At 45.9% G+C, this 9730-nt stretch overlaps 1 protein-coding gene across 1 annotated transcript; it reads left to right on the top strand.

Annotated features, from left to right (window-relative positions):
* Nucleotides 1–1546: 1546 nt before the first annotated feature.
* LOC125532302 (pentatricopeptide repeat-containing protein At4g13650-like) lies at nucleotides 1547–4640 on the top strand. Its single transcript, XM_048696423.1, has one exon. The coding sequence runs from the start codon at nucleotides 1795–1797 to the stop codon at nucleotides 4552–4554; it is 2760 nt and encodes a 919-aa protein (XP_048552380.1). The 5' UTR covers nucleotides 1547–1794; the 3' UTR covers nucleotides 4555–4640.
* Nucleotides 4641–9730: the final 5090 nt, after the last annotated feature.

Consider the following 9730-nt stretch of genomic DNA (forward strand, 5'->3'; position numbering starts at 1 on the left):
CTGTCATCGCGCGTGATTCCAGGTTCTGCTAGCCTTCTTAAGGCAAACTTGTTTAACTTATGTCTGTACTCAGATATTGTTGCTTCCGCTGACTCGTCTATGTTCGAGCTCTTGTATTCGAGCCCTCGAGGCCCTTGGCTTGTAATATGATGCTTGTATGACTTATTTTATTTATAGAGCTGTGTTGTGATATCTTCCCGTGAGTCCCTGATCTTGATCGTACATGTTTGCGTATATGATTAGTGTACGGTCAAATCGGGGGCGTCACACACTTAGTCCCAACAGATTTGATAGGCAGTAGCTAACAACTAGGGATGTCAATCGGGTCTCGTTTAATCTCGTTTTAACCCACTATGTGATCTAGCAGTTTAAAAAATTGTTTTTCTTTCTAGAAAAATTAACTACGGAGCTAGGTAAAACTAACTAAACGGGACTTGCGGACACCATTTATTTGCCATTTACATCCCTACTAACAACCCACTACAACTTATATAGGTTTCATGGGTATAAGTGGGATCCCACTTACAATACATGGTGTGCGTGCTCTATTAGCTGTCAGGTGTGCCTACTCTACTACCTCTCTTTATCAACTGAATCCATGGCGCTCAACAATGATGCGAAGCCTCGCACTTCCAATGCAGGCAACACCAATGGCTCTGGTGACGATCAAGATGCCGTATACAACAAGGACAAGGCGGCATTGGCGATGGATGCGGTAACGACGGAGGTGGACCCGAACGTCACCTCGTCGACGGTCATTCGAGAAGGGCTGGACCTGGTAGTGGTGATGGACGTGAGGGACAGCACGCGGGGCGACAAGATGCATAGCATGAAGAGGGCGATGCAATTCGTGATAGTGAAGTTCACCCCGGTCGACCCTTCTATGCTATTTCCTTTTTCCACTCCGCCACCAGGCACTGCCTGCTATGCTCCGTCACGAAGCTCGCCTAGGCCAACATCTAGTCCGGCTTGGACACCACTCTGGTCACGCTGCCGCCAAAGTTCGCACATCCAACATCTTCCTCATGTCCGATGGCCAGCAGAACACCGGCGATTCCAAGCAAGCCGATCCCGGCAAGGTCCTGCTCAGTGACATCGCCAGGAAGTCCCCCGGTGGGATGTCTAGCTCTGTGCGTGACGGCGACAATGGAGTGCGCCCTTCTCGTAACTCCTCGGTAGGCTCCTCACTCACGGTGGTGGCATAGAAAGTGCAGATGACGCTGATGTCCAAGATTGATGCCCCCCCCCTCCCCCCAACCAACCTAGATGCCATGATTGTGCTCGTCCTCTTGCCATGGGGGCTCGCGTGTGGCGTGGACATTTTTAATGTTTAGAAAGGTATAAATGGTAATAATGGGTCGGCTAAATGAGACAACCCAATTAAATTTTTGTGTTCAATGCGAACACGCTAAAGTAGTTTAAGTGGGATGGGCTGATTAGTCCCACTTAATCCCACTTCCATATGTGCAATCCGTCTTGCATATAAAAATGGAGAGAGTATGAGATTAAAAATATTAAATTTAGGAACTGTGGAGATGCTGTAAATAAAGCAGTATCGTGAGACGTCGCCTATCCTGGTAACTTTGCTCACCGGCACGAGATTAGCGCAGTCGCGCTTCAGCGAGCTCGTCCTGAAGCCGCACAGCAGCCATCGCTCCGGCGCAGGCCGCCGACCTGACCTCCTCCACCACCTCCAACCTCCCTGCCTCGCGCGTGCTCCCTCTCACTAACATATCACCAGCGAGCTACTTGGACAATGTCCTTCACCCCGTCGCGCCCAAGGTGTTCGGCTCAATGACGCGCCGGGCAGCGGCCTCGCTTAACAAGTCGCTCACTGGGTTCCTCGCGCACGAAGATCCGGAGAAGCTCCTGTCGCTCTTCGCAGCCAAGGTCAGGCAGTGCAGGGGCCTTGGCTCTGTTGATTTCGCGTGCGCCTTGCGCGAGTGCAGGGGCAGCGGCAAGCGCTGGCCGCTCGTTCCGGAGATCCACGCGAAGGCGATCACATGTGGGCTCGGGGGAGACCGGATCGCTGGCAACCTGCTGATTGATTTGTACGCGAAGAAAGGGCTTGTGCAGCGCGCGAGGCGTGTGTTTGAGCAGCTATCTTCCAGGGACAATGTTTCTTGGGTTGCAATGTTGTCAGGGTATGCACAGAATGGTCTTGGACAAGAAGCTGTTGGGCTATACCACCAGATGCATCGCTCCGGTGTTGTTCCCACGCCTTACGTTCTGTCTAGTGTACTCAGTGCTTGCACTAAAGCTGCGCTTTTTGAGCAAGGGCGGTTCGTTCATGTCCAAGTTTACAAGCAAGGGTTGTGCTCTGAAACTGTTGTGGGGAATGCGCTTATTGCACTGTACTTGCGGTTCGGATCTTTTAGCCTGGCGGAAAGAGTATTTTCTGAGATGCCGTACTGCGATAGAGTAACGTTCAATACACTGATCTCGCGACATGCTCAGTGTGGAAATGGTGAGAGTGCTTTGGAGATATTTGAGGAGATGCGCTTGTCAGGCTGGACGCCTGATTGTGTAACCATTGCTAGTCTCCTTGCAGCTTGTGCCTCTATTGGGGATCTGAATAAGGGCAAGCAGCTCCATTCTTATCTGCTAAAAGCAGGCATGTCTCCGGATTACATAATTGAAGGTTCGCTTCTTGATCTCTATGTGAAATGTGGTGATATTGTGGAAGCCCTCGAGATCTTCAAATCGGGTGATAGGACAAATGTAGTGCTATGGAATTTGATGCTTGTTGCATATGGGCAGATTAGTGATCTAGCAAAATCTTTTGACCTCTTTTATCAAATGGTAGCTGCAGGGGTACGCCCTAACCAATTCACATACCCATGCTTGTTAAGGACTTGCACTTACGCTGGAGAAATTAACCTTGGAGAGCAGATTCATTCACTAAGCATAAAGACTGGCTTTGAGTCCGATATGTATGTCAGTGGTGTACTGATAGATATGTATTCTAAATACGGGTGGCTTGATAAAGCTCGAAGAATTCTTGAAATACTTGAAGCAAAAGATGTGGTCTCCTGGACATCGATGATTGCTGGATACGTGCAACATGACTTTTGCAAAGAGGCCCTTGAAACATTCAAAGATATGCAGCTATTTGGAATTTGGCCTGATAACATAGGGCTAGCAAGTGCTATAAGTGCTTGTGCTGGAATTAAAGCGATCCGTCAGGGTCTGCAGATTCATTCTCGGGTTTATGTGTCTGGTTATTCAGCAGATGTCTCCATTTGGAATGCGCTGGTAAACCTTTATGCACGATGTGGAAGAAGCAAAGAAGCTCTCTCTTTATTTGAGGCAGTTGAACATAAAGACAAGATAACATGGAATGGACTGGTATCTGGTTTTGCACAGAGTGGTCTATATGAAGAGGCCCTTGAGGTATTTATTAAGATGTATCAAGCAGGTGTCAAGTATAACGTGTTCACCTTTGTATCCTCTATTAGTGCATCAGCTAACCTTGCAGATATAAAACAAGGAAAGCAAATACATGCTACAGTTACTAAAACAGGTTACACCTCTGAAACTGAAGTTGCCAATGCGTTGATTTCACTGTATGGGAAATGTGGCAGCATTGAAGATGCCAAGGTGCAGTTCTTTGAAATGTCTGAAAGGAACGACGTGTCATGGAATACTATTATTACAAGTTGCTCACAACATGGACGTGGCCTAGAGGCTTTGGATCTATTTGATCAAATGAAGCAAGAAGGTCTAAAACCAAATGATGTGACCTTCATAGGCGTTTTAGCTGCTTGCAGTCATGTGGGTCTGGTAGAGGAGGGTCTTGGTTACTTTGAATCCATGTCTAGTGAGCATGGAATCCATCCAAGGCCTGATCATTATGCTTGTGTTGTAGACATTCTTGGACGAGCTGGGCAACTTGACCGGGCAAGGAAATTTGTTGAGGAAATGCCTGTATCTGCTAATGCAATGGTTTGGAGAACCCTTCTCGGTGCTTGTAGAGTGCACAAAAACATCGAAATTGGGGAGCTTGCAGCCAAGTATCTACTGGAGTTAGAACCTCATGATTCAGCATCATATGTCCTCCTTTCAAATGCATATGCTGTTACTGGGAAATGGGCTTACAGGGATCACGTCAGAAAGATGATGAAAGACAGAGGAGTCAGAAAAGAGCCCGGCCGTAGCTGGATTGAAGTAAAGAACGTGGTTCATGCTTTCTTTGTTGGTGATCGGTTGCACCCATTGGCTCATCAGATTTACAAATATTTGGCTGACGTAGATGACAGGTTAGCCAAAATAGGGTACAGACAAGGGAACTATTTTCTTTTCCAAGAAAAAGAGAAAGAACAAAAGGACCCCACTGCTTTTGTCCATAGCGAGAAGTTAGCTGTGGCCTTTGGATTGATGAGTTTGCCTCCTTCTATGCCCCTTAGAGTCATTAAGAATCTCCGTGTCTGCAACGATTGCCACACTTGGATGAAGTTTACCTCTGAAGTCATGGGAAGAGAAATTGTATTGCGAGATGTGTACAGATTTCACCATTTTAACAATGGCAATTGTTCATGTGGAGGCTTCTGGTGAAATGTGTTGAAGTTAAGTTCTTGAAGTGCTCCTCCTGAAGTCCCCTATGTTTCCATTTGTGATCATCAAGGTGTTACTTCAATCTATTCATGTGTGGGATACACCTCTTTGTTGGCCTGTCATCCAGATATCTAAATTTGGAAGCCAGCACAATCAATACCACAAAACAGGTAACATAAATACATAATAATACATATAATTATGGATCAGGTATTCTTGTCTATAACATGCTTTTTATTTTCACCTTTGTGGCCATCATGCCGTTTCAGGGATCTATAACCTTTTTTTTAAAGGTCCACTTTTCAACCCTCAACTATTGCAGAAGTTCATATTTCAACCCTGAACTTTAAACTCCCCACTTGGTTTGTGCGTGAAGCAACAGTACAAGTCCCATCTCACCGTTGATTTCCCAGGGCAATATGGACTATCTACATTCTGTCAAAAACTGATGGGCCCTCTCCTTGCCCATATGCTACCAGCCGACGACGCTGCCTTCACGTTCTCGTCCTCCCCAAGTCCATCAATGTCCCCGTCGCTGCGCTCGTTTGTCCAGCTTGATCTAATTCATGACTTTATCCATGATGACGCCCCCTATTAGCTGCTGCGGTTGAAATGCAACATATATAACTGACGACAACCACGGCGCCGCCATCGCAGTAGCAGCTGTTTCCGTTGCGGGACTCGGCCCAACCACAAAGACTGCAGAGCACCTGCAGTATGTGGAAGCCAGCTGGAGATGTACATCCGATAGAAGGTGACCAACTGACGGAAAGGCTTCCAGCACAGCCCTATCTTGATAATCTTCGTAGCTGAGAAAATTCTTTCAACTGATACCCGCAGGTTTCTCCCGCCCCATCACGCTGTCGCCACCGCATCGACTCCGCTCGGACGCCCGACCATGACGAGCTTCATATCTTTCTCCTCGTGTTTGCCATCGGCAGCCGAATGAGCTATTCCGACGAGCCTCCCCACCGCACTATACGCCAGACCAGTTTGTTCCCCGCCGCATCGATGAGTCTGACTGGCCCAAAGCCTCAAACACTCGCCGAATTGGACCTCAGGCCTCCTTGCTGGGCTGCCAGCCCGTCTGGCCGGATACTCCTGCCTCCACCGGAAAAGCTGGCAACTGGCATCGATGTGGAGAAGTTGGCATCTACTCCCTCCGTTCCTAAATATTTGTCTTTCTAGACATTTCAAATGACTACTACATATGGATGTATGTAGACATATTTTAGAGTGTAAATTCACTCATTTTGCTCCGTATGTAGTCACTTGTTGAAATGCCTAGAAAGACAAGTATTTAGGAACGGAGGGAGTAGGAGTTGAGGAAGTCAGGTGAGTTCCCAATGGGGCCTTTGTTCTTAGCTCGCCATTTGAAGAAGTCTTGAGTTAGCTAATTTTCCATTTGACCACGAAGTCAATTTTCTGTGTGAGTTGTGCATATCTTGTTTAAAATATGAATATCATGGATGAATCCATGAGCTCATGGATGAATAGGAGTGGCAGATGCAGCTTAAATCTGGAATTAGCAATTTTGAACAAAATTCTGAAAGAATTTCAAGGTCACACACAAGAAGATTGTGTAAACCAAGAACACATATTAAGAATGGCGTGCTGATAGAATGGCCAGTAAGGCGAATGTTCATACAAAAACATTTGTAAACTGTATGAGTTCCTTACTCAAGAAATCTCCAGTAACATGACAAGTGAAGACAACTTTTGAGCCGAGTACCTCCTAGAAGATGAACCATAGCCTATACACTTGACCTTCTAGCTGCTACCACAGATTTCTTCAGGAAAGTACTCTCCATCGAAGCCACATTTTCACTTTGCAACTTCAGCTACGACACATGCACATTTATAGAAAACAAATTGCGAATATGATTCTGCCCACAACAGGCAGGGAATGATACATATAATCTCTCCCTTTTTTGAGGATCAACTAATCCACAATAGGTACTACGAACAACACAAGTAGCTGGTAGCTAGCAGTGTGTAAATGTTTAAATGTGCATAGTACTACTCGATGAGCTGACTTCCATTGACACGGAAGGTGCTGGTATAATTCCCGATTGATGTTCCATCTTATTTTTGTCCAGAAGTTCTCGTGCTTTACTCACTAGGGAAGCGAGAGTGCCAAATTCCTTCATTGCAAGACGATCAGCACTAGCAAAAATCATGAAACCCTCAAGTGCTGACATATTATCTGAAGCATTAGACAGAGATAGTATCAAGCTGTCAAACCTGTCCTGTCCAGATTTTTTTTGACGTACCAGCCTCCATGCTGCATCATTGATATTACCATCTTGCTGATAATCTTCATTATCATCAGGCAATTGGCTGTGGGCTCACGGTTTATTTCAACCATCTCCCTGAGCTTCCCAACAAAGCTAAATGCGGCATCTTCTGAGACAATTGCCTTAACCGGCGGAGTTAAATCATGACCTTTGTCACTGATCAATCTATCAAATATTGCCGCACAAAGAGATAATAAAGCTGCGTGCAATTTCCTGTCCACAGATTCCTCATCCTTTTCCTGAAGAGAGGAAATGATTTCGTCCGGACCATTGTCTTGTGATGAAACACAACTGTCATGGCCATCTTCTAAGTCAGCTCCTGGTGGCTGATACTTGTCTTTATCTGTTTCATTTCTTGCTTGTACTTCCTTCCTTGTTGATCCATGAGGAAGTATTTGAATGAGAACCTGCAATGGCAAGAGCATGTTTAATTTGACCAGGGTACTGTTAGGAATAGCAACTTATCATTATCAGGAGGCAAAACGCCATCATATATACATGTACAGGGGAGGCCAAAGGCCAGAATGCAAAAGGCCAAAAGCCAACATTTGGCCCGCCCAACAATGGGAATAGGAACAAAGTTCCATCCAGTAAATAGATCATATATAGCAGGTAGCACGAATATTACCTTTTATGTTAATGATGATCCATGACACAAAAAAAAATGAAGAAAGGCAAAAGGCTTGCCTTTACATTAATTAAGTAGGGGGAGAAAAGCAAGGTTCACTACAGACCTCTCACAAAGCACATTGGCGAGAGGAATAGCACACCGAATTCTATTCATAGAAAGCCTGAACCCAAACACCAACGAAAAAACAGGAAACCTAACAACCCTCATGTGAATTACTCTCCCAGTATCATGAAGCTCAAATGCTTGGCGCCGGTCTTCTGCCATAAACGTGACTCGCCCTTGAGTTTTGACAGAATGGACTTTGGGTGGACCTGGACATGGTGGAAGACGCGAGCATTCTGCTCATTCCAAATCTGCCAAGAGATCAACATGGAAAGGGTCCCCACGCAAGCATTCCGCTCATTCCACGACACAAATAAGTTTGCATATATCTCGAGGACATAAAGATGTGTGTCCTTCTGATCATAACATATACAGATAAATAAATGATAACATATCCACTTCTCTACTTGTAGCTATTTATTAACCACCATACATTTAGCGAAACATGAAGTTGGTAGCCAAACAACTTTTATTGGGAAAATGCACCATGCCTTCCAAACTTTGGTATAAAAGACACCAACAAAATGGAATCAATGAAACATAAGGGAAATAGTGGACATTGAACAATAAAGAGCATACTATTATTAGGAAGCTAAACATAGAAGGGTGGCCAGTCCTCCTTAACATCGAACTGAAGCTTAATGCTCGAGTAGATTCATAGCAACTCAAGAGGATCTACGTAGTAAATGTTAGGAATAGCAACTTATCATTATCAGGAGGCAAAACGCCATCATATATACATGTACAGGGGAGGCCAAAGGCCAGAATGCAAAAGGCCAAAAGCCAACATAAATATAACTCTAACACCCCCCCGCAAACTCATGGTGGATCCACAACACTGAGTTTGGAGAGATAAAATCCATGTTGCGCTCTAGTCTGGGCCTTCGTGAAGAAGTCCGCCAGCTGTAACTCGGAAGGCACATACTGAAGAGCGATAACATGGTCCTGCACACCAGCGCGCACAAAGAAAGCATCAACACCAATATGCTTGGTAAGCTCATGCTTCACTGGGTCCCGCGCAATACTGATAGCACCTGTACTGTCTGACAAGAGTGTAGTAGGTGCAGTAACAGTAACACCAAAATCCTCGAGTAACCAGCGTAACCAAGTCACCTCTGCTGTGAGAAGAGCCATAGCTCGCAACTCAGCCTCTGCACTCGAACGGGAAACTGCAGTCTGTTTCTTCGTCTTCCAGGCAATGAGAGAACCACTAAGAAAGACACAGTAAGCAGAAAGTGAACGGCGATCCGAAGGATCACTAGCCCAGGTAGCATCTGAATAGGCCTGGAGCTGTAACGAGCCGGAACGAGGAAAGAAGAGACGGTGAGAAATCGTGCCACGCAGATATCGTAGAACACGAAGGTGACTATAGTGAACCGAAGTGGGAGAAGAAACAAACTGACTCAGGATATGGACAGGATAGGAGATATCCGGACGAGTGACAGCGAGATAGACAAGACTCCCAACAAGATGACGATAACGAGTCGGATCGGACAAGGGCTCACCATCAGTAGCACGAAGGTGAACATTAAGCTCCATAGGAGTCTCAACAGTGCGCTCATCACTAAGAGCCGCACGAGCAAGAAGATCCTGGATATACTTTTCTTGGAAAATAAAAAAGCCATCAGAGGTGGAGGAAATCTCAATCCCAAGAAAGTAACAAAGTGGACCAAGATCAGACATAGAAAATTGCTCACTGAGACGGGCCTTGACAAAGGTAATGTACTCAAGATCATCGCCGGTGATGATCATGTCATCAACATATAGAAGAAGAAGAGTGCGACCATGAGCAGAAAGGTGAACAAACAGTGCTGGATCATGGACACTGGGTGAAAAACCAGCTGCAGTGACAACCGAGGCAAAACGCTCAAACCAGGCACGCGGGGCTTGCTTAAGGCCATAGAGAGAGCGACGAAGACGACAGACCATGCCATCAGGAACTGAATACCCAGGTGGTGGCTGCATATAAACTTCCTCACGCAACTCACCATTAAGAAAAGCATTCTTAACGTCAAGCTGAGACACGGACCAGTGGTGAACAGAGGCCACTGCGAGGAGTGTGCGAACATTGGTCATATGGGCCACATGAGCAAAAGTCTCATTGTAATCACGACCATGCACCTGCTGAAAGCCACGAGCCACAAGA

Source organism: Triticum urartu, unplaced genomic scaffold, assembly GCF_003073215.2.
Source record: "Triticum urartu cultivar G1812 unplaced genomic scaffold, Tu2.1 TuUngrouped_contig_9632, whole genome shotgun sequence".
NCBI lineage: Eukaryota > Viridiplantae > Streptophyta > Magnoliopsida > Poales > Poaceae > Triticum > Triticum urartu.

Coding starts and splice junctions, on each gene's coding strand:
- LOC125532302 (XM_048696423.1), top strand. CDS start 1,795: ATGACGCGCCGGGCAGCGGCCTCGCTTAACAAGTCGCTCACTGGGTTC.